This window comes from Anser cygnoides, chromosome 1 (genome assembly GCF_040182565.1).
Source record: "Anser cygnoides isolate HZ-2024a breed goose chromosome 1, Taihu_goose_T2T_genome, whole genome shotgun sequence".
Taxonomy (NCBI): Eukaryota; Metazoa; Chordata; class Aves; order Anseriformes; family Anatidae; genus Anser; species Anser cygnoides.
In genome coordinates, this window is record NC_089873.1 from 59,371,553 (window position 1) to 59,396,858 (window position 25,306).

Genomic DNA, 25,306 nt, shown 5'->3' on the forward strand with positions numbered 1-25,306 from the left:
CTTTGTGTTTTATTCAGACCTACTGCCTCTTTTTTTTCCTGGAGACATTTAAAGGAGGTCCTGTTTAGTTTGGCTTATTTCCCTTCCTTGACCCCACATCTACATAGTCATTGCATAGTAGTATATAAGATCTGCACATCTGAAAGCTATTTACTGTTACTATCATTCCTACAATAGCGGCTTTAGAAAGAAGTATGCCAGCAGCCTTTTCTGCTTTGTACCATTTGAAACCTACTGTTCGCTTCAGCATTGAATTGCCACTGTAACAAATGATCTGCTAGCCTTTTGCTGTTGGCTTTCCCAGCACCTCTCAGGATTTCAATTTTCATTAAATATTTACCTCCAACATTTTCACTTTCTGTAACCCTTGTCTATGAAAGGATTAGCATATGTGTCAGTGCCTTGGAGAGACAATCTATGCTTCGGATATTGGTCAGTCTGGTTGCTGGTTCTCCATGTGGGGACGTTGTTTTCTGGAAACGTGTTCCCAAAAAGCACTGCAGTACCTGTGGCTGGTACCAGTTACACTGCGCTCCACCTTCCACAGCTCTGTGTGTGGGGCAGGGCTCAGCTTCAGAGCCTTGCTTCTCTTACCCATTACCGAACAGGCTAAGTGGGGGAATCATAGCTGGTATGAAGCCATACTGATCTGCTCATCTGCCCTAAAACATGACCATATCTGAAATGTAGCTTAAAATGATATGTTTCTAATCTCTTCTCCATTTCTACCTTTGTGCGTGTGTGTGTGTGGAAAGCTTAAAGGTACTCCCTCTGCATGGTAACCACCTCGCTCCTCCAAATTTATTATGAAATAGACTTATTATTTAAATCACCTTATCAGGTCCTAGATATCAACATTAAGAAGGTAAGTGTAATTCTTGGAGACTTTTTTTTAGTCATTTGCCCAATTTCTTTTAGTGCAGCTACACCTTACTGCTCTAAAATCTGACTTTTCTATGCTTTTCCTTTCCTTTTCTAGGACCTTGGTTTCCATGAGGAATCATCAATTCTGCTGAGGCACAACCAGCCAGTTTGGCCCTCTGTCTGGGAGAAGGGCAACACTTGTTTCAAATGGAAAGGAAAGGCCATATAACACCTGCAACAAGGTGACTGGGGATAAAGACCTATTAAGACTAGGGCTGAAAACACAACCAGGACTCTTAGGAACAAAAAGTTCATATATAGGCTATGCCTTCAAAAATCCCTCCTCTGATTCACAATCCCCACTTGCAAACATAACACTACTAGAAATTTGTAATAGGAAAAAAAAACATGGAAAACTCAAGTTCATTGCTTCAATACCATGATATCCCTGCAGCATGGGGAAAGGACAAATGGTGCTAAAAACAGTGCTTCCCAGGTTCTTCCACATGCAGTTCGAGTTTTCCATTGAACACGCAGGCCTTGAGTAGCTTCAACACACAGGCCTTGAGTAGTTTCAGAGTTAGTCTAAGAGCATATACAAGCGTGCTGCTTAGAGCTCCAGGGAACGATGAATGAAATGCTGGAAATCACTGTGCACAAACAGCTATTACCAGACATTGCTGTAGATCCCAAATGATGTTCACACATTTGTCAGCTGAACTCAGATATTCCCAATACATCAAAAACAACAAAAAAAAAATCACACAGTAGAAACTTAAGGGATATAAAGTATGAGTTACAAGTCATCATTGGGATCTCATATATAGAGAAAGGGGTGGGGAAAGAACAGAAGAGGAATTACATAAGTATTAACATGGACAACATAAATTAAGCTTCTGTCTCATTACATTAGAGCTAACCTATATTCAAATGACCTCCTAAACTTCATCTTGCACGCTAGATGCAGCAGGAAAAGCATGGTATGTTGAAACAACATGTTTATAATGGTAACATTCTTTGGCTGAGCAATAAATACTTCATACTGATTGTCACAAATTGCACCCTGTATCCCCTCAGCCAACATAAAGCAATGCTGAATCTATTTTACTGTTATTAGCTTATAAATATTTGACACATTAGTTGCATGCACAATTCACAACAAAATAACCAAGGATTACATGCTAGTTCTCTTAACATCATTCGGTGCCATACATTTTACAACAGCTTACAAGAGGTTTCAGGTTCCCTTCTAACACAAAGTAAAACAGAAATACATCATGGCACTGCACATACATGTGAAATGTACTGACACAGGCAAATGCTTCCAGCGTGAGGCCCTCACCCAGTAATGTTGAGCAAATTTGCCGATGACACAAAACTTGGAGGAATTGTGGACTCTGTTGAGGGTGGAAAGGCCTTGCAGAGAGATCTGGACAAATTGGAGAGCTGGGCGAACACCAACCACATGAAGTTTAACAAAAGCAAGTGCCGGATCCTGCACCTGGGACGGGGCAACACTGGCTATACGTACAGGCTGGGCGACGAGACGCTGGAGAGCAGCCCCGCAGAGAAGGATCTGAGGGTTGTGGTTGACAGCAAGCTGAATATGAGCCAGCAGTGTGCCCTGGCAGCCAGGAGGGCCAACCGTACCCTGGGGTGCATCAGGCACGGCATTGCTAGTCGGTGGAGGGAAGGGATTGTCCCGCTCTGCTCTGCGCTGGTGCGGCCTCACCTCGAGTACTGTGGGCAGTTCTGGGCACCACAGTACAAGAAGGACATGAAACTGTTGGAGGGTGTCCAGAGAAGGACTACAAAGATGGTGAAGGGCCTAGAGCGGAAGACGTATGAGGAGCGGCTGAGGTCACTGGGCCTGCTAAGCCTGGAAAAGAGGAGGCTGAGGGGAGACCTCATCACAGTCTGCAGTTTCCTCACAAGGGGGAGTGGAGGGGCAGGTGCCGATCTATTCTCCTTAGTCACCAGTGACAGGACCCGCGGGAACGGTGTCAAGCTGAGGCAGGGGAGGTTTAGGCTAGACATCAGGAAGAGGTTCTTCACCAAGAGGGCTGTTGCACACTGGAACAGGCTCCCCAGGGACGTAGTCACTGCACCAAGCCTGTCAGAGTTTAAGAGGCGTTTGGACTGTGCACTTGGTCACATGGTCTGAAATTTTGTGTAGACCTGTGTGGTGCCAGGAGTTGGACTCGACAATCCTTATGGGTCCCTTCCAACTCAGGATATTCTATGATTCTATGATTCTAATTTAAACCACTAATTCTACAGCCTCCTGGACCTACTGTCAAAAAATGCAGATGGGGTTCAGGTATCAAAATTAATGCTACTTGAATGATTTGAATTTAACTTTAGTTCTCTCTGCAACATGCAGAGATACACAAGGAAGAAAATGTACAAGGAAGAATATCTAACACCTAATTGGCTGGCTTAGACAATCAGAGAATGTTTTGGGTTGAAAGGGACCTTGCAGACCATCTCGTTCCAACCCCCCTGCCATGGGCAGGGACACCTCCCACCAGCCCAGGCTGCCCAAGGCCCCATCCAGCCTGGCCTTGAACACCTCCAGGGATGGGGCATCCACAGCTTCTCTGGGCAGCCTGTGCCAGTGCTTCACCACCCTCTGAGTGAAGAATTTCTTCCTTCTATCTAATCTAAACCTACCCTCTTTTAGTTTAAAGCCATTCCCCTTGTCCTATCAGTGCATTCCCTGACAGAGTCCCTCCACAGCTTTCCTGTAGGCCCCCTTTAGGAACTGAAAGGCCACTATATAAGGTCTTCCCAGAGCCCTCTCTTGTCCAGGCCGAACAATCCCAGCTCCCTCAGCCGATCTTCATGTGAGAGGTGCTCCAGCCCTTTGATCTTCTTCATGGCCCTCCTCTGGACTCGATCCAACAGGTCCATGTTCTTCTTGTGCTGGGGGTCTCAGAGGTGATCACAGCACTCCAGGTGGGGTTTTACAAGAGCAGAGTAGAGAAGGAGAATCGCCTCCCTTGACCTGCTGGCCATGCTTCTTTAGATACAGACCAAGATATGACTGGCTTTCTGGGCCACAGAGGAGTCCTGAATTCGAGGTTGCATGCTTTTTTCTGAGACTAAGCTCAAATCAGATCTCACTTTGCTTTCAGGCTTCCCACTGTATAGAGATCCTAATATAACCACAGCTATACTCAGCAGCATAAAGTATAAGCAACAAAAGTATGCTTATACTAAGATAAGTGGGTGGATCAAAATGCACTCAGCATGGGCCAGGATGACTCAGTGAATGATCTTTCAAGACTCGTGTAGCTAGATGAGTAAACAGAGGTGCCTAGGAAGTACTGGTTGTCATCCCAGGAGGGTGGATTTCATATTAAATAACATATATGATTACCATTTGGTTAGGGGTCTAAGAACTCATTAGCATTTGTAAATATTTTATGTATGAAATTTTTCAGTTTCTCAGATGATGGGCCACATTCCAATCTCAATGGAGTCTGAAAAGTGTAATCAAGCCAGTATAATGACCGTAAACAGGGAAATGAAGAGCCCAAAACAGAGCTGCCAAGCACTCTGAACTTTCTCGTGGAGAACTAGCAATTTCAGATGCCGTAGGTCAGCCAGCAGATAATGATCCTACAAAGCCATGAAACAAAACAGAACACGGTTGTAGTTCACTGGCAAAAGGACAAGAAAAAAAAAATCTTATATCAAAGGTTTGTCAGAATTTCCCCCTCTCAAAAAAAAAAAAAAGTTTTCCTCTTTCATTTTGCTGAATTTTTTGAACACAACATAGACATGAAAACTAACTATAAAACTATTCATGGAAGGAAGTGATTAAAAATGCTGAAGGGAAATGGCATAACCTCCAGGACAGAAAATCACTTAAGTCACTTTTACTAACCCTCTTGGCCAAGTACAACAGCTTTGTGAGATGGAGAGGGTGCCAATCCCAAGCAACCCCACAACCCAGTGAATAGGGAAGGCTTGCTTCTGAGAAATGGGCCTCACAAGTTCAATTCCTCTGTCTCGCTGAGAGCCAGCTGAGGAACACTAATTCTTCATCTCAGTTGGGTAAAAACTGACAGGACTCACAGCTTCAGTTTCCTTAAGCAAGCCAACTAGTTTGTGGGTTGTCAGAAAGTACCGCTTATAAATCTAACCTGGTTGGAAAGTTGCTTCCAAAACCTGTTCTATTTTTATTATTCAGATAGAACTATGAAATGAAGTTGGAAATAACTTGCATGGAACCCAAAGCTGCCTTTGTCAACACAACTTTTCACTCTTCAAAAAAGTTTACCCACAACTCGTGTGACAAAATCACCGCTGGGTGGCTGGGCAGTAGTTGGCTTCTACAAAAAGCCAGGCCAGAGAGACTGAAGGGAATACAAATAAGGGTTCAGGGAAAAGGAGGAAGAACACAAAAGCAATATATGTTTTGAAAACAATCTAGTTTGCAGCAAGAGATGGGAAAAAGAAAAGTTTCAGAAAGGAATAGGTCACCAAGAATGAAAAGTTGAATAAAGACAGAAAAAGATAGGTTAAAGCAATTTTTAAGGGAAGCTCTCTTAACACTAACAAAGTAAGCTGAATGGGAATGCTGCAGCATTTTAGATAGAGAAACAGTCTAGTGATCAAATAAAACACCAAAGGCAAAGGATTTGGCTCACTGTGGAGTCACGCCTGACCTAAAATGTTTAATTAAGACACTGGGGCTGGTTCGAAGCCACCAGAGACAGTTTTATACAAACCCCTCAAGTTTCCCTAGAACCACCAAAAGCGATGTGTTGTTAGGGGTATGTTTGGAGGTACAGAGAGCTTACACTGAGCTTGAAATAAAAAATAGAATTGAAATTAAAAACTTTTTCATTTAATCTGTGTCCACAAGGCAAAGCATTGCCAGAAGCCTCTGACTGGCAGCACAACCTAATGCAGCTCTGACTGACACAGATCTTCTTGGCTTTTGGTGCTCTCTGTGCTCAAGGGAGATGTACAGGTGACCTAGAACCAGCACAATTTCAGCACCCAGTCTACATCCAAAGCTTCCGCCCTTCCTAATAAATGGGAAATCTTGGATTTATGCAATTACAGCATCTCATCCTTACTGAAAAGGGCTTCCAAAACACAGGAGCAGTGATAAAATGTGGATCACTAATGAAGAAAAAATGCTTTCTGGGCTCTTTGGATCCTGCCAAAAAAGACACATCAGTTATTGCCAAATGTTTCATTCCTTGTAATTTCTAAACAGACGTGCCTCTTCACTGCACAATCTTTAACTGGCTCTGTTACAATCTACCCAAGACTGACTTACTGGAAACAGAAAGGAAAGAAACCTTTTAAAAGGAGACAGTAAATTTGCTTCCTGCTGAAAGTAATCACTCTGATGGAGCCAGGGTAGGGCAACAAAGGCAGGTTACTAGGAGGTAAATCTGGCTGGGACCATGCACAGCATCAGCAACTCTGACCCACTGCCCCTTCATACCTCCACCTCCCCAGCAGCTTACAACTATCTCTAAAAACAACTCTTACCACAGCCGCTATCCTCTGGAGGCTAACACATTCTGCCCAGCCTCCCTCCCCAAGAAAAGGCAGCATGTCCTTACTCACTGATGCTACAACTTCAAACGCAGGCAGAGCCACCACCTTCAAGCATTCATCTTTTAGCTCCATAGCAATGCTTCTCTTTTGCCAGAGTTCTCTGTGCAGCTGACTCTTTTTTATTCTTACTGAGGTCTCTTGTTGTAATGCTTATAAGTACACAAACAGTTTCACCTTCATCTTCAATGAGTCTTTTAAGCCTCAAAGACTGGAGATTTTCAGTACAATGATGTATTTTGCACTTGAAGTTATAGTAATGCAATGAAAAAACACTTTAAAACAAGAACCTTCATTCTGACCCTCAAGCTTGAAACAAAGTGACATTTCGGCTTTGATCCTCAATTCACACTCAACTCAGCTTTGGAATTGGATCTAAAACAACTAAGGACCAATCTCCAAATCAAGTTCAAACATGACCCAAATTGTCAGTCTTATATCAAGATCTGCTCTGCAGAAATTAGCACTGTATAAATTGACATAAATTTAAATTCTCTTTCTGGAGATCTAACTTTTTTACAGCTGACAAGCTTTTCACTTAAACCCCAGTTAAGTTTTGGCTTATCTAGAACTACAAGCTCCATGCTAAGGTTTTTGATGCCGCAAAATCTGTCTCTTGCAGACTAACAAGTTAGGAGATTTTTTTCGGTACTCTATGAAGATGGAACAAGAAGCATTTGTTTTTTACATCAGCAGTTTATCTGTTTTTTCTTCTTGCCTCTCTTCACAACAGAACTGGCAACCCTGGTACCCTGCAGCTTACTTCTAGCATTGTGATAGTCACTGCCAAAGCAAAATAGCGTGATCCTCTATGCTACTGCAATACAGCAACACTGTAAAGATCAGAACAAAAATATTAAACAAATCTCACTTTTCAGTTACTCTTGCTAGAAAACTCATAAGAAATTCTCCTATGCCTTCCAAGTCTTTCTGGCCATCCTGTCTTTGGATACAAGCCTGACTTTCCTTAACATTACTGTTCATCTGGGACAGCTTTTCTGAACTGGTCTGTCATGTCACTACAGATCTGAGCAGCCCAGAAAGGGTGGAAGTGCTTTTTGCAGGAGTAGTGCCAGTTTCAGTGCTCATCCAACAGCAGCTGAAAATTCACAGTGAATGCAAGTAATTACTTACACTTATGAGCCCGGTGCACAGGTGGAAATGTCTTCCTTAAGAAATTGCCCCTGAATAACATATTTGAGTTTAAAAAAAGAAAAAGAAAGAAAAAAAAAAGCAGGCAAAAGCACACATACACAGGACAGAAATTACAGAATTACAGCCAAGAGTAACCAGCAGTAAAACACAAACAGTAAAAATATTAATTAATAACGTGTCATAAAATGCACTCTCTAGCAATATTAAGTGCTTAAGTGCTCATAAGACAAGGTTAAGAAATTCCTGTCACAGTAGCACTGAGAGTGATAAATAAGTGAGAATTCAGGGAACTTGTCCTTACTGCTGCAGATAAACTGTTCTCACTCGCGCCTGTTACCTCCCAATTTGACTTGAAGAACTTGTTAGTACTGATAACCCAATCCTACGGAGGCGACTGGCAGAGTGAAAAGCACCCGACTGACAGGCAACGCTGCAAAAGAATATCCACCAGGCTACGTGACAGAGGCATAAAAATGTAAACTATTAATTACAATCGTATCTCTCAGTTTATTATTCCAGTGCACACAGGGGAACCTGCTGCAAGTTAGGGTGCCTTTTCCTGGCTGAATCCATGCCCTTTTCCTCTGGTCGCTCCCTTGGAGTTAAAATCCCCTCCCTCCAAACGGACCTTTTGTACAGCCAGGAGCAAGGAAGCCTCAGCAGACAGCTCCAGCAGTGCCCTTTCCCCGCACTTGAAAGAACGGTTCTCCTGCCTTAACATCAAACTGCGGGCGATGGGTTAGCACACCCCGTGTGCACCCACAGGCTCCAGCGGTATGTGCTCTCCCTGCTGCACTCACACGTGTTCTTCGTTTCAGGACAGCATTTCTGTTAATATTATTATGTTCAGTAATCTTTTTAATTATCCTTCAATTCTGACTCAAAAAACTACCTGGTCACATTTTTCCCCTCAGCACTAATGCCCGCTAATGGGAGCATTTGAAAATCCAGCGCTTTTAAAGCATGATCTAAAAACCTGATTAGGCTTGTGCTTTGATCAGGTTTGCCTGCTTCGCCACCAGTTGCAGCTCAAGAAGCACCAGCTCCAGCTATTAAGAACAGCCAGCGTGGAGCAGCATGCAGGCACAGACACTTTGTGCACGCTGCTGTAGGTTGCATGCCAGCACCACCACAGCCAGCAAACCAGACAACTAGGCCAGAGGGTTCACAGCGGAAAAGGAGGAAGCAACGAAAGCCATGACCTTCCAAGTACACACACACACCACCAGCTAATGCTGACAGGGACACATTCATACTCCGCCAACCTTTTATCCAGTTACTAACATCTCCTCCCAAACCATGAGCTAAAATATTGTATCAATGATGCAAATCCCAGGATTACATCAGATGTTGTTCTGGTCATCCAAAGGATAACTAAATTCACCTGGTCTGAAGAAGTAGCAGCTCAGCAGGCCAGGGATATTCCTGGCTATAACTCCTATGTGTTTCGAGACAGCTTCCCTACCCAAACCCACCCACCACCCAAACATTTTCATATTGAGTATCCAAAACCGGAAAATTCTAAAAAAGAAAGATTAACCATAACACCTTACATCTGCAAAACAGATGAAACTCTTATGATGATGGTAAGGGAACACCTGGCACAGCAAAATTCTTCTCACTGCCTAGTGTTTGTCTCCAGGCACCTCTGCAACACAAGGCACCCAGCCCTAACTTAAGCTATCTCGTGGTGGCCCTATGCCCAAAGGAACTTTGGCCTTAAAACTGTAATAAAGTAATGACAGGCAATCACGGGGAAAATATTTTACTTTACAGAGATACACTGCTTTAATTTGCAGAGATGCTAATCATGGGTGTGTGTGAAAAAGCATGGGTGGATTACACAACACATTGGCCTTGAACAATGCCCAAAATTCGATGACGTAGGAAGACCATAAAATGGATATGGTTTTATCACATTTGCTCTTCTCTCTCATGGTCTTTGTCTGTTCTGTTGTTGCTGCTGTTGTTATTTTAAACTTAGAGTTGCTGGCAAGACCTCCAGCAGACCTGTGCAAAATGCTCAGAAGACATTTGTATAATGGCATTACCATCACACTTTCACCAAGACAACTACTTCCCTGGGTTCAACACTGCTATAGAACAACCTTTCTAGCAGAAGGCAAGACTGCCTGTTGCTTAGGTAGTACAAAGGAGAGCACAGAACAAGGTGCTGAAATGCCGTTTGCACGGGGCTGGAAAGAACTGGCCGGAGAACCCAAGTTTCCCAAGCGTCCCTTTTCCATAAGGTAACACTATGCTTCCAGTCAGCAAGTGCATCTCTCAAGTCAGCAGATCATAAAAATGAGCTAGCTACCCTACTGACAGGGCCCTGAGGGTACCAACAGACCTCAGTTGCCCTGACCAGTCCTGCTAGTAACCCCCACCCACATCCCCCCATCGACAAGCCTAGGTTTCTATTTAAGTTAGGCTTGGGCACCTATGTCTTGGGTGGCCCTATGCCCAGCCTTTTCTCCTGATGTCAGAGCTTACCATCTGGTCTTCTTGGATGGACCTCACACTCTTTTTTATGGTTAATCCTCTCTTCTGAGTGAGCACATTCACAGCTTATTATCTTGCCCTATCTTGAGCCATGGCCAGAACCTGTCATCACTCTCCTTGGGTGCTTGGGGCTGCACCACATATGCAAGGGTGCACCCCGTATGTGAGGTTACTCCCCATATGTGAGGTTACTCCCCATACTGGGCTCACCCTTGACTCCCATCTCATCTCCCCCTCATGAGGCAGCCCCACCTTCTGCTGCTCCCAGACACCTATATTCCCCCGTATAAAAAGAAAAAGGGTAAACAGAAGCAAAATTGCAGTAAAAATAACTCAGTAAAAGATCTGACCAGAAAGTAAAAATCTTCCAGACTCAAGCATTAAAAGAGGCAGAAAATATCAGATGCTTTACTAATGATTTATGAATCTGGTTTAATCACAAACACAGTTCACCAGGGGTTTAACCTATAAAGCTCTGGGCCTATTACTGAATGCCCATGTCTTTAGGCAATGTCAGCAGAACAGGGACGTGCAAGTTGCCAGGACAGAGATGGTCACAGTGACACAGGCACAACTCCTAGCTCCGCTAACAGCTCCCCGGATGGTTGTGGGCAGCTGTTAGGATGGAGATTAATTCTGCTTGATTTGGCCATTTTACTGCAACTTAAGTCTCCCAGCGTAACAGACTACTGACAGAGATGCTGTGAGTTCACACTGCCCACATCAGCAGCTGAGCTTAATGCCCTGCAGGGCAGGACATCTGCCCGTCCTAGGCAGGAGGGCAGCTGACCAACTTAGCACAGCATGGGCTCATGGTGTTGGTACAAGGTGGTATGAGATAGACAAGGAAGAACACAGTGGGAAGCTATGGACAGTCTGTGCTTGGCTCATCCATGCCACAGACAGCGATGTATGTATCCTTACTTCAACAGCAATACAAGTGTGAGTGTTTCTCTCCATCTGTATCAAGCAGCTCCTATGAAGTCTGTAGCTGCACACCACCCTGCTTCAAAGCAATTCAGAACTGAAGGCTCACACTTGGGTTTGAATACATCTACCTGAATTACCAGTTTTGGTAGCCAGTTACTGTTTTCAACAATAACTTGCGTTTCCTGTTGTGTTGGGACTACCCTCTACCTATGCTGAGCTGCATGGGTTCAGAGCAGCCCTACTACATGTGTCGGTGTTGTCACTGCATGTCCAGCACATCAGATTCCTGCAATCTGAATGTGAACTCCGAACTCTGCACCCCTTCTGATCTGGATGAAACACCTTAAAAAGAAATCTAAGCCATGCTTTAGCCATGGATGTAGAAATACAAACACTGGGTTTTCAGACCTTGTGCATTTACAGCATGAACCCCTTGCAGCTGCATCACTTGCATACAAGAAAGCGGGACACATTAGGGTCGTAAGTGCTTAACTTGCAATTTTGACCTCTTAACCTTGTTTTGTAGTGACAGATTATGGGTAGCCCAGGAAGACAAAGACCCCTCCTTTCTGGAGTTAACCTCTTCTCCCTAAGGATCATCTTTTAACAGAGACAAAGAAAGCAGCAAGTAAAATAAAATCCAAGTCATTCCCTGAACTTGACAATGTCTTTGTTCGTTTAAAAAATGGCAAGGCCTCTTGCCAAAGGGCACAGGAACAGATGGAAACTGAAAGGGCTACTACATAAATTAAACATGTAAACACTGGTTGTCTGCTGAAAAATCAACTCCTTTAATTTCCACGTACAAGATATTTGATGTGGCCATAGTGTCGTTTCTACATGCCTCCACTTAAGGATGATAGGCTTACATTTTTCCAGTTCGCTACATAACTACATAGTACTTAAAACTGCCTGCAGCTACAAAAGATGACAAACATGACACAACCCTGCTATTTCCAGCAAGGAAGCTAAATTTGAAAGAAAACCTCCATATATATATATATAGGCTATAATTGAAATTTTGAAGTAGCCCTTACCTTAAACATTCTAATACAGATGTGGTGTGCTATCAATTTAATAGCATCCACAACTTGTGACAGAACAAGATTTTTCATATTTTAATGCAACATTAATCTCCAACAGATAAGCAAGAAGCAAACAAACCTCAGAATTTCACACATATGTACATTTTTGGCTACACTTGCCCAACTGTGAGGCTGGACAGAATCTTCCAGATCAGCAGATGAGGGAAAAGACAGGAAGAAAAGGATTCATATATGTCTTGCAGCACTAACAACAGGTCTGTCTGGTCAAAATGTCTCACCGAAGTTTATAAGTTACAGCTGCTAGTCCTGTGCACACACATTTAGGGGAAACAGTCACACTTTTAGTGGGACAGACAGAAAGGGTTTTTTTTTGTTTGCAAGACTGAGGCAGAAAAATCCTTTTTAACATGTTAAGTAGTAGGCACTAGAATCTGTTTCCCACCTTGAACAGCACTACACGAAGTGTTACTTCTGAAGCCCCAAACATCTGTAGCAACTGAAGAAGATAGTAGATTTAAATGCAATGAATTCCTGGGCAATAGCAAACACATTCGAGAAATGCTACACCAGAGACTTCTGTCTCAAGGAATGAACACCAGCAATATCCCACAGCCACCGCAAAGAACATGGAAGTCTAAAAGAGAAGGATTTTAGAAAGCATCAGTCAGCGGTTGCAGCCCCTCACATACACCAATGATGTTACCTTTTTGAAATAAGTGACAGGAGTCGTGACCTTAAAATTGTAATAAAGTAAACATAAGCAAAGCAAAGGGAAAATATTTTACTTTACAGAGATACAATGCTTTAATGTGCAGAGATGTTGATCATGGGTGTGTGATAAAAAAAACCCTGGTGGATTATGCACATTAGCCTTGAGCAACGCCCAAGATTTGGTGACATTCAAGACCATAAAATGGATACGATTTAATCACATTTGCTCTTCTCTCTCATGGTCTTTTCTTTGTCTGTTCTGTTGTTGCTGCTGCTGTTATTTTAAACTTAAGAGTTGCTGGCAAGACCTCCAGCAGACCTGCGCAAAATGCCAAAACAAAACAGAAAAGGGATGAGGCAGGCCTTTTTGTCACCTACAGTGATCAGCAAGCGAGTAAATCCTTTACTGGCAAAAGCTGTCCAAGCACAATGCTGTCTGGAGGAAGACAGGCTTGCAATTCCAAAAAGAGATTTCTAAGCACAGGCATGGCCTCCACCTCAGTCTACATCCAAACTACAACAGGACTACTCAGTAGATGTTTGTATAATGGCATTGCCATCACACTTTCACCAAGACAACTACTTCCCTGGGTTCAACACTACTAGACACCAGCCTTTCATGAAGACATGACTGCCTGTTGCTTAGGCAGTACAAAGGAGAGCACAGAACAAGGTGCTGAAATGCTGTCTGCGTGGGGCTGGAAAGTACTGGCTGGGGAACCCAGGTTTCCCAAGCCTTTAACTTCTGATCCAGAAAAGAAAGGCCATTTAACATCTGTGAGGGCATACACAGAGAAGAGTTTAGAAACATAAAGACAATACACAGTGAAAAAATTAGAAGCAACAACCATTCATGTCGCTTCTCTGTACTAGTGGATGTGACATTAAGCTCGTGGGAAACCATTAATCAAGTCCCTCCACACATATCCTTCCTGGCCATGCCTCGGTTTCCTTATCTGTGGAGTGGAAAAGAAGCACAGGCCTATTCTGTGGAACATTCTTAAGCCTTCTGATGAAAGCGAAGCATTACTACCAAAGATGTAGACTTGGGCCCAAACACACAAAGACTTCCAGAGATAACGCTCCTAACTTGCTGCCAATTAAAATTTTCAATTGCAGAAACAGCAGGAAAGCACAGACTTGCAGTTAACTAATACAGAACACACATTGTTTCACGCTTAGCAGCACTTCCAGGTTTCTTCTGCCTGGAAGAAGTACACTACGCGTAAATATTTCTGGCAAGTTAAAATCAGCTGAGGTACAACTCCGATGACAAAAGATCCCCACACAGTTGGAAAGGGAGCATGAAATAGATCCTGCTTGGTCTCTCTCGGTATCACATCTCAATGAAAACAGAAACAAGCAAAAGGTCTAAAAAGTACAAAGAAAACTAAAATGAAGGACAAAAAAGTCAATGTAAAGATTGGCAATGGGAAACAACCCAAGCTAGCTTAGACGTGCAAGAATTACGGCCTGTTTCCCTTGGTGCCCAACCACACAGGAGGGAATGAGACACATTTCTAGTTGCACAAAGAGTTCTCACAGCAACGTGTTACCATGCTGGTTACAGCATTCTTGGGATAGATAAGGCTGTAAGTCGCTGACATTATACTGATGTATAGACTTTGTGTGTTACTGATCATTCAGACACAATGGCCTCGTGTATATTTTTGTTTTGCTAACTGTCCTGGCATCCTCTGCAAAATTCTTATTTCTCCACTCTGGAACATTTCAAGAAAAGTGCTGAGGAAAAGGTAAGATAACATGGAATAACATGGAAAGACTCACTAGGAAGACTTCCTTTAAAGACTTGTTATGGGTTTAAAAAAAAAAAAAAAGGAAGATGGAACAAGACAGCCGGATATAAACAGTTTTAATTAAATCATGTCTGTCTTCAGTTATCCATTTCAGCTCATTTAGTATCTCAAAAGGGTTTTATCTCAAAATAGTTAACGGCTCCAGAAGCTGCAACTTTTTCGCCTTTTTTTTCTTTAATGCAATTATAGTTCTGCTGTTGCATCAGAAATACTAATAGCCTTTTCTGCGTAGGATGGAGAAGTTCTTGCAGCAAGACCAGAAAACTTCGATCATACTGATGGCTTGCATGGCAATGGCTGCATATAACTTATCTGTCAATGTTGTTTCCACTGAAACTGATGAAAATAGACAGTATCCCCTTCAGTACTTCAAGCATGTACCGCTATGGGGAAAAAACACCATCCACTTGAGTGCAGAAGTACTCTGTGAAGGACAAATAAATGAGAAAGTAGAAAAGCAGAGCTGTTATTCTGTGGTATATTGCTCTTTAGGAGGACACACAGGGACAAATTCTGCCGTTCGTTACAGTAGCTTTGATCCAGAATTAATATAATCAATTCAATGGAGCTGGCCCAGATTTACAGTTCAGAGCTGCACCCAAGCCTGCAATCCAATATCCCTACCACCACAGGGGACGTGTGCCCTTTATGCAATTCAGAAAGCCTCCGTTCTGGCACAGTAGACCTGATCGAGCGCTCATTAAAATCAACTGAAAAGTGACCATTGACTCCTCCAGGCAATCATGCAGACCTCGTGCAGTCAATCCACCAGCATATTCAAACCATTCATCAATGTACTTCTTTCAGAAAAAGTCATAAAACCTTACAGCTTGCCCAAAACAAAACCCCAAACCCAACAGCCTAGGAGGCAGCTGTGTTCATCCTATTTGAGCTTCCCCAAACTTGCCGCAGAGGACCACCGAGTCTGGTTTGGGAAGAAAAGGAGGAAAGCAAAGAGGCAGAGATCAGCAGGCACGGTCCACGTGATTTGCAGTGCCACAGCAGCAGGAACTCTGTGCAACATCCAGCTGACCGATCCTACTCCCTGCAACAACTGCTAAATCAATCACAGCAACTCTTTTGAGGCAGAGTGTGTGTGCCAACAGCCACCCTGATTCTGTGGGGTATTTGTCCCCCTTGATTAGCGGTTACATCTACTTCATAATTATATATGTACACACACGCACACTTAACTCCAAAGATAAAGCATTCACACCCATCTGGGAACTCAAATTTATTTTAGCAGCTAATCGAGACCAAAGCATATAATGAAGATAGACTTTTTCAGTTTTAGACTTATGACCACAAAGGGCACATTTTATTAATCACTAAGTGTTTAAAAAGTGTTACTTCCCTCCCCCTCAGTTACTATAAATTCTTCTCTCTCACTTCAAGCATGGGCTGTGAAAACACAGTTTACTAGAAGGACATATCCAGTTCCTGGTACACACCACTGTGGGCGCAGAATATGCTATTCCACATCGGGTCACTTAAGATAATACAGACAGTTTGGTTCTGGATGCATTCCAATCAACTGTAAAGCACAGTAATGCAAATAGTCTTTAAAAGGATTTTAACTACCAAAGGCTCTTCGTTTTAAGACAAGGTATTACAGCAGAGATCATCCATAGGATCCAATTATAACCACCTTATTAATTATATGTCTACCTTCCCTAAGCCAAAAATCCCTACAAGTTATCCATTTACAACTTTTTGACCTGCTTATATAATCACTTATTAGCCAAAAAACAATATGAAGGTTACTAGCCACAAAATATGTCATTTGTTAAGTGAGTTTAGAAAGCATTACTCTGAGGGTCCTGAACCCCACAGTTTTTACTGTTTACAAAATATGTCTTGAATTCTCAGAACATCTTTTAAAAAATAGATGTGAATAGAAAGCGTTGGTTTTTAAAATTAAACAAGCTAGAAGAAAAAATATATATATAGTTTTCTGCTTTGTACAGAGCTCTAGGTGTTTGAGAAGTGGACTGAAACCAAACAGAGCCTTTTATTCCTTGTGTGGACTCTGCAATTACAAACCAATGTCTCCCAACCCTGTGGCATGAAGAGAGACAATCTTTTGATATTAAGATTACTACGGACAGCATCTTTCAGCCTGAGGCAATGACTCTCAGCCTGTACACAACACTGAAAGCCGCAGCAGATCCCCTGCAGAACAAGGACAGCCTAGAGCAGCCATAACCTCCTCCTTCACCTACCAGAGGACAAAGTAAGGGCCCTCATCCCACAAAACCACATGCAGATCACTTCACTCACACTCTTGAAACTAAGGCTACTTCTCATTGTAAGAAACTAAGAGCAGATGTTCACCGGATGCGATCATTTCCCACCTGTTTTTCTACGTTGCAGTCCACCTACGTCCATTAGCTGGATATAGTTAGCCTCCCCCAAACCCCTGAAACCGCAGTGCCATGAGAAATGCTGCTGATTGCATTGTTTGTCTTTTCCATTTCCCCCAGAACCTTCTTGCAAGTTCTTTCATAGGAGTGTGAAATCACTGCAGCAGTGATTGATAGCAAAGGGTGCAAAGACATCCTTCAGTGTCTACAGCCTGGCACGAATAACATGAAGGCTACCTCAGAAAGACACTGCTACTGTTCACACTGATACTCCCACAAAAAAAAAAGTGCTCTTCCACAGCTTAAAGAATTCACAAAAACATTACTTCTCTCAAGCTGGATGTTTCCATACATTGTGTAAGTTGAGAAGAAATAACAGAACGGAGAAACCACACCAAGTACACATTTCAATTAGTAAAAATTACAAAGCCCTTGGCACTTCTGGGATTTCTTTTACTGACAAAGAACTCCACACGCCTTACAGTGGCAATCTTAGCAGAAAAGGGTTTGCACTTCATCAGTCAATGCATTTGGGTTACCTGGGCTGCCAATTTCAGCCCAATTACAGTTTGGAGGGTGGGGAGGATGGGTGGGTGGGCATGCACACAGACACACTTGCATGGGCAGCCGTCTGATTTTAAATCAGCATTTTACAAATGCTCATGCTCAGCTTTTTTAAAACCAAAGATTTTGAGCCAGAGATTCCCCCCTCCCCCAGCAAATTAGATTACAAATCTAACTTCAGTGTCACTCTGAACACTCTAATGATTTTTTACTCCAGAGTTTCCATTGGCAGCCATCTAATTTTATTTCTTTTAAATAACATTCCCTTCTGAGGCTTTACAAGCTACACATTAATGCCTCTTTAAGACCTCTTTTCTAATGTGCAAAATTAATAAGGCTAAAAGCAAAGCTGTGGTCTACTTTCATTGCAAATACCGGACAAGGTGCAAAGAGCAACCAAAAAGAGCACATCAGTTTAAAATAAAAGCTAACTGAATATTTAAACATGAAATACATAATGCAAGAAAACTTCTTTAATACAGAGAAACCTCTCTGACTCATACAGATACCAAGTTTGCTTGCTGCACATGCCAGGTCTGCACAAGTGGAGCGAGAAAAACATGCCAGCTCCCAAAGACATACCTGCAATCCACATGTACGATGTGAGGGCCCCCCCCCAGCAGCCTGCAGGGACTGAACAGGGTATCACAGAAAGGGCAGAACAGGGGATGTACGCTTGGGATGGTCACCCCCCTGACTCCTGGCACACTTATTCCTTATCCAGAAGCATGCTTATTATTTGTGTGCTGGTGGCCTTTCATTATGCCCTTCCTTGTGGTGCTACAGCCAGCGAGACAGCCCCCAGGACAGCAGGGAAGGAGGGGATATCTAACACTCATCAGGAAACCTATACCTGCAGCTTGATGGGAGGGAACGGACCTACTCCAGAGTCTCTCCGACCCCTCCTTTCTAAGGAGCATGGGGAGAGGTCAAGACAACAAACCACATTCACTGGTCTGGCGTAAAATGGGGGATAACAGCATCATGCAAAGAAGCTATACAGAGTCCATGCGTATAGGTTGTAGAATTTTGATTTATTCATGAAATCCTAGTTTCAGGTGCCAAACAATTACACGAAAGAGGAACACGCTGCATCCTCCGCTGATTACATCCACAGAATTGGAATCCGAGAAAATCCCTCTGTCTAGAGGCATGTGCCAGAGATAATTAGGAACCGTGTTCTCTCCTTGGTGCGCCGCAGTCTCTGGTGGTCGCGTCTTCTGCTTAGAGCACGAGGCTTGTGCCAGAAACACCACTTTGTCACATGCAAGCATTCTGCCCGCAACAAAGGGATGTTATCTATAATTTGGATACTGAAACACAAATAAGGAGGAATTAACCAAACTCTACATTTTGAATTACTACTGTAAGGACAAATACCTACTTAATCCACAAAGATCGTACGTGAATGGGCTCCACAGGGAATAGGAACATCCAGCAGAAGTATGAACGTGCTTTGAAGCATTATCCTCGTAACGCAGTATGTGCTTACCGAATCTAAGTGACCTACCACAGACATATATGTGTCTTTATCCCAGACACGTCAGGTCTGCACAAATATAAAATTCCTGAATTTAATTTTATTTCCTTAACGTGAAAGGAGTCTTTCCCTTCATTGATTTGAGCGGGGCCCTTCAACCACACATCCGCACTTGATTTTATATATGTTGACACTTAGACAAGTCACACACTGAATTCAAACACTTGCCTTGAACAACATGAACAATCCGCAAAAAAAAAAAAAAAAAAAAAACATCAGATTCAAACCCTTGTGTCCCCAGCCCTGTTCCTAACTCCCTCAGGATCACCTTAGAGTTGATACATAATACATATGCATTAGCCCAAAAGGCTTGAGAGGAAAAAAAAAAAACTGTACTAGAATGACATTCATGCAAGGACAACTGAAGCTGCTTTGTCAGGCAGGATTTGATGCCGTACGTCTGGCCACAGAGTCAAACAAAACACAGGAGTGCTGACTTCGGGAAGAGTAACATGGATCTAACTTTTTTTCCAATTTCTCTAAACCATTTTTAGACTTAGTGACATGGCCCAGTATAAGATAAACTACCCGTCACTCTAGAAAACAGTGGAAACGATGTAAGAAATCAGAAAGATGCTCACCCTATACAGAGAGAAAATTGAAATCCTAGTTGCACCTGATCAGCTGTATAATTTTTTTCCATAAAAAGCACTGGGCATTTATACCGCATCATACTGCTTTGTTTAATCCTACAGGAAAAAAGTTTCCACTCACATTGACGTTTTATCTCTGAAAAATTTAGACTTTGCCCAAGTCGTGACAGTTTTATGTCTGTGAACAGAGTTGAACACTGCTATGAAAGTCAGCAGACAGTTTCCTTGGTATTAATTAAGAGTAATAAAAACATTGAAAGCTTACACAAATCCGCATTGCAGAAATGGTAATTGTGGAGTAATAAACGTTCTGATAAACTACCGTTTAGTAAGACCTTACTGTGGACAGTGACAGGCAATTTTGGCTTGAATACATTCAGAAACAGATTTTTATTTCTAAAGGTCAGCAAGCAGTTGTTGCAAATAAGCTATACTTGTATGTACTGAGACAGAAAGAGCTGCCCTTCTGGTAAGTTTAATATTCACTAACGAGGAAGACTTTCAGAAGACACAGAGAGCAGTTAACTTAGAGCACTTCCAGCCTACTGGTACCTTTGAGAAGGGGGACCCGAGCGAGTTTGCTCACACTGATCATGCAGTCCCGTAGAAATCAATGAAAACCTTACAGGGGCACCGACAAAGGAATACAGCACGGCCCCCTCGCCGGCGCACAGCGGGGCTTCTGCCTGCGACTGGGGGACGGATTTCATCGTATGCAATTAAATGAGGGCCAGATTCTTGTGGCTGTCAAATGAACTCCATCTCCCAGTACCCCAAACAGAATAATTTAAAGCCAGTATACGGGGTCCATCAAAGGAATGCCACACACCCACTGCTTTGCAAGTCTCCTTCCCCTTTATAAGCAGGGGAGAAAGAGTGGAGCAGTTGCAAGACAGGAGACTGCTGCATTGATTTTCAGTCTCCCATCAAGACCAATAATGAGCTTGTCATCAGACAAAGAAAAAAAAAATATCTCATGTGATCTGAGCTGTTCTGACATTTGAACAAAGGTAGACAGCAGCCTTCTGTAAGGACCAAGCAGCTATCAATCAGACAGCGCTACAAGAGTAACTAAGACGATCAGGGACTGGAGGCCAGTCCGAGGACCTAACCTTTGTTAGCATTCACGGGAGAATTGTACGAGTCCAAAATCAGGAGATGAGAAATGGAGCAAAAGCATTCCGGTCTGCAGTGAAAACAACACAAGGGGGAAAAAAACAGATTTAGAATAAAAATGCATGTCAGGTAAAAAACATTAAAAAAAAAAAAAGATACTCTTAGCTATTCTACCTCTCTGGTATTTTCCCTCACGGAGGATCCCAGCACACTGCCTGCCCCTGCTCCTGCCCCGGCCCAGCAGCTCCTGCGAGCACTCCTGGAGGCACGGTCCCGCTCGCCGCAGCTGGGCTGCATGCAGAAGGCAAACTGTGAAAGCTTAGGCAGGCCGAGGGCTAGTGAGTGAACTGATTTCATCAGAAAAGCAGCATGTGCGACTGTGGTCAGCTGCCATATAAAATCCTAGGGCCGACCCACTGTATGCAGACAGAAGATAATCAGGTTTCACTCAGTGCTGCAGTTAGCGCGTGGGGGAAATATTCTGAGCAAGGACCTGTGAATATCAAAAAACCTTTACTATGTCCAGCTAAGGCAAATACTGAAGAACATGTTTTTGCATTTGGGTGTGTTGACGATTTCTTTTTGTCCTTTTTTTTTTTTTTTTTTTTTCCTTTCGTAGAGGCTAGACAGGCAACAGGAAAACACACAGAAGTCCCCGCTGCTATTTCCTCCCCCAGGAGCAAACAGTGAGCTGGCCTCCCCCAAATCCACAGGCAAGCCACAGAGCCAGGATCACCTCCAGAGCTTTCTCTGCAGTGCCCCTGAGCGCCACAGAGCAGCACTGCTCACCCTTCCCCACCGGAGACCGGTCAGGGAACCCCATTTCGGGCGGGTGGGTCCCCCAGCGAGTAGTTAACCTCTGCCAAAAGTCGCGCCTTGCAGAGATGCGTTCACCGGACAGCACGCTTACCGCTGGCTTCCCAACGGAGAACTGCTGTGGAGCCAAAATGAACAACGTGTCAAAAGCACCTGACCCCTCTCCAGTACGCTGCTATTTGCGATACCGTGCAGGGACACGGCACCAAGTTCTGTCGCGAAGGTAAGGGTAAGAGCAGGCACCTTCCCTTTTCCTTTTCCCCGAGAAAGTCTTCCATTAGCTGTCAGTTTCCCCATTCATCTACTCCAATGGAAAAATCCGCCAGCAGGGGCAACTTTTCGCTGTTGCTGGTATTGAAACAGTTCTAGCAAGAGATTCAGATGTCTAGCAAGGCATTCAGACTTTCTAAAACGGAAAATGCCCGCCTAACAAATGAAGAGTTTGCCCTGTCCCTGAGGGGCACTGGGCTCATCATTTGATGGCCTCCCAGCATCTTTCACCCACCCTGCATCACAGCCAAAGTTCTTTGGGAAGCTCTGTAGGCAGAGAACGAGTTTCCTAAAATTCACCAAGAGAACTGAGGGGGTGAAGAAATTGCCAGATTTTGAATAAAGAGCTGACAGTTCTTGCAAAGAACTTAACCGAAGACCTTATTTTCTGTCCAAAAAGCTCGGGTAGAAATTTTTCAGCTAATTCTGACCGCAGGGATCCTGTCTTACAAAGCGCTGTGAACTTCCAGCACCAGCGGCCGGTGGCAGCCTGGGGTCTGAGTCAGCTCCCCCCTGCTGCCTTCCCAAGGCGCATGCTCCAGTGCGAAGCAGCTAAAATTTCAAACACCCTCAGCTACCAAAGGGGTACCAGCAAGATTTTGAGAGGTTTTAACACCTTCAGTCCCATCACGCCTAACTTGCCCTTGGCCAGGGGCTCAACTCCCATGAATTGAGGGATACAGCAAGAAGGGTTATTGACGTGCACGGAAATAAGGATGCTGACAATCTCCCAAACGGATCTGCTACCTGATGCATGCCGCACTCCCAAGTTCGCTGCCTCCCTCCAAGAACACCACGTTAGCCTACCGTCTGCACCACGAGGCGGTAACATATACAACCATATGATAGAAACCCGGTGAAAATAGCTGTCTAAGCTTCACGAACTGCACGCCAACTGACTGACCGCGCTACGCGTCAGTCCAGATTAGAGTTTGATAGATTTCTAGCAGTTTCCACTACAGCAACAGACCACTTTAAAAGAGAAGCAGAATTAGTCATGATCAAAAAGGTACAACAGAGATGGAGGGGTTCTGGTTGCACTTATTTCCAGACCTATTCCACACACACTAACAACCTAGAAACGTGTCCAGTGGAAGACGGGTGCAGTTCATCCTCCCCCTGATTTCACAGCATCACGCTCTCACCTCAGAGTTTATGGCAAATCCTTTGAATTGTATCAAAATCTCAACCTATTTATAGTTCCACAACAGCACGAATATAAAACCATAACCTTCAGCAGTTAGCAATAGAGCGTATTGAGAATTCTTTTAAGGCAATTTTTATATACTCAAAAATTCACAACGAAACATTTAATTTAATCTCCCGCTTACTGCATGCTGAGTTTTTGTTCCAGCAGTACAATTCTTCCGAAACTAGGGGAGAAAGACAACTCTTAGCCAAATTTTCTGAATACGCATGCAAACTATAATGCCCGTGGAACGCAGTCAACGCAAAGACTCATACTTTTATTAAATTTGTAAAGCTGTGTTACAGCTATCTGGTTTGCACGGTGCTCGGAGCCCTCGGATAAAGCCTTCCCCGGCTCTGCTGAGGGCTGAGCACTCCTTGCGACGCCGGCGAGCACGGAGGAGATGGAGCAGGGAAGAAAAAACACGCTGATCTTCCCAAAGAATCGGCAGGTACGGACACAGACGGGCACCCTGAGAGAGCGCGTTCATGGAGCGAATGACACCGACCTGAGAGGAGCAGGCAGCTGACAGAAAAGCACCAAACAAGACTTGGAAACAAGACTTGGCCTCGCCGCAGCACAGAGGACCCGCTGCCTCCTCACCGCAGCCGCTCGCCAAGCCTCCGCGCTTCGCAGCTCCCAAAACTTTAAGGAAGGTGAATTTTTAAGCGACTATAGCCCGGTAGCGACAACCGGGGGAGGACGGAGGCGTGCTGAGCACCTCCTTTTCCCTTCGCCCCCCTTTGCCCTTCGCACTGCCAGGAGGCGACGGGCACGGCCGGGGGCTGCCGTCGAGGGGCACCGCTCCCTCGGCCGGGCGTAGGGTCCGCTACAAAAGGGGTCGGGGCGGCTGGGCTCGGACCGGCACGGCTCGGAGGGGCAGCTTTAAGGACCGGCAGCTTTAAGGACCGGCAGGGCTCGGACCCTGGCTGCGGTCGGGCGCGGTGCGAAGTTTCCAGGACCCAGCCCCACGTCGGGGGGATCGGCAGCAGGACCACGCGGGGTGCGGCCCCCGAGGGCCGGGCAGAGCCGAACCGAGCCGGGCAGAGCCGAACCGAGCCGGGCCGATCCGCAGAGGATGCGGGGATGGAGGCACAGCCCCGGCTGCCGCCGCTCCGTCCAACTCCGCTCCTCGTCCCGCCGCAGGTTAAAATTAAAAAGAAAAGAGATAAAAAAAAAAAAAAAAAAAAAAGAGGCGAGCCGCCAAACTTTGCTCCCCGCCGCGGGAAGTTCCCCGCGGAGCCCCGTCCGTGCCGCAGCGCTGCCGGCAGCCGCGACCCGTGGCCGGCCGCCACCTGCCCCCGGGAGGGGGGTGGGGGGGGAAGGTTTGGCGGCGGTGCCGGTGGCGGTGCCGTACCTGGGTGCAACGTACTTTGGAAGTAGAAGATGACGAGGATGAAGGAGCCCACGGACGTGACCAGGACCATCCTGCACACCCGGTTCATCCTCATTACTTCCAGCACCGCCGGCTTCATGGCGTTGCCCGGCGGCGCGGGAGGGAGAGCGGGTGCGTGGGGAAGGGGGGGGGGCGGCGGAGCGCCGGTGCCCGAGCCGAGCCCCGAGCCGGGCAGAGCCGAGCCGAGCCGAGCCCCGAGCCGGGCAGGAGGAGCCGCAGCCGCCGCCGCCGTGCCGGAGGATGCCCGGGCGCCCGCGCCCCGCACCGGGGGGCGCTAATGCCTGCGCTGGGCGTGACCACGCGGCGCGCCAGGCGGAGGGGCGCTCTGCGCCGCGCGAGGGGGGAGGCGGGCCGGGCGGGGAGCCGGGGCGGAGCGCTCCCCCCCCCGCGCCGAGGGGAGAGATGGTCCCGCCCGGCGGCGGCGGCGGCGGCGGCAGCTGCGGGCGGGAGGCGGGCGGGGACGCGCCGCGCTGCCCCGAGGGGCGCCGCAACGGCCGGGGGCCAGCGGGCGGCGGCGGCGCTGCGGGCGCCGAGCTTGGCCCCGTCCGTGAGGAAGCTCCGCGGTCCCCCGGGGTAGCGCCCGCTGCCAGCCCCGAGCGCCTCCCCTGGCGTTATGTAAGGCTCCCGTTGGTAGCCGCTCTTTGTCATCGCCGCGCCGGCCGGCGGCTGCGAATGTTTATAAGCGGCGTAACCGCCGGCTTTCGGTAGCACTGAGTCATCCCCCCGTCAGCGCTGCCACCTGGCTGCCGCAACCGCGGCGGGGTTGGGGCGTTAGCGCCAGGCGTCGGGTGTCGCAGTTAAACCCGTGGGACACGAGGGCGCTTCCCTCACGGTGCCCCTCGCCAGCACGC

General features: G+C 45.5%; 1 protein-coding gene across 2 annotated transcripts in view; it reads right to left on the reverse strand.

Moving 5' to 3' along the window:
* The window catches only part of CHST11 (carbohydrate sulfotransferase 11), a 172,777-nt gene extending 148,078 nt beyond the window's left edge, over positions 1 to 24,699 (reverse strand). The window contains exon 1 of one of the 2 annotated variants that reach the window (XM_048059529.2): positions 24,432 to 24,699. In XM_048059529.2, coding sequence (XP_047915486.1) covers positions 24,432 to 24,534 — 103 coding nt within the window. In that variant the 5' untranslated portion in view covers positions 24,535 to 24,699. Of the gene's footprint in view, positions 1 to 24,416 lie in introns of both variants that reach the window. The other variant, XM_048059519.2, reaches the window with a different exon arrangement.
* Between the last annotated feature and the right edge of the window lie 607 nt (positions 24,700 to 25,306).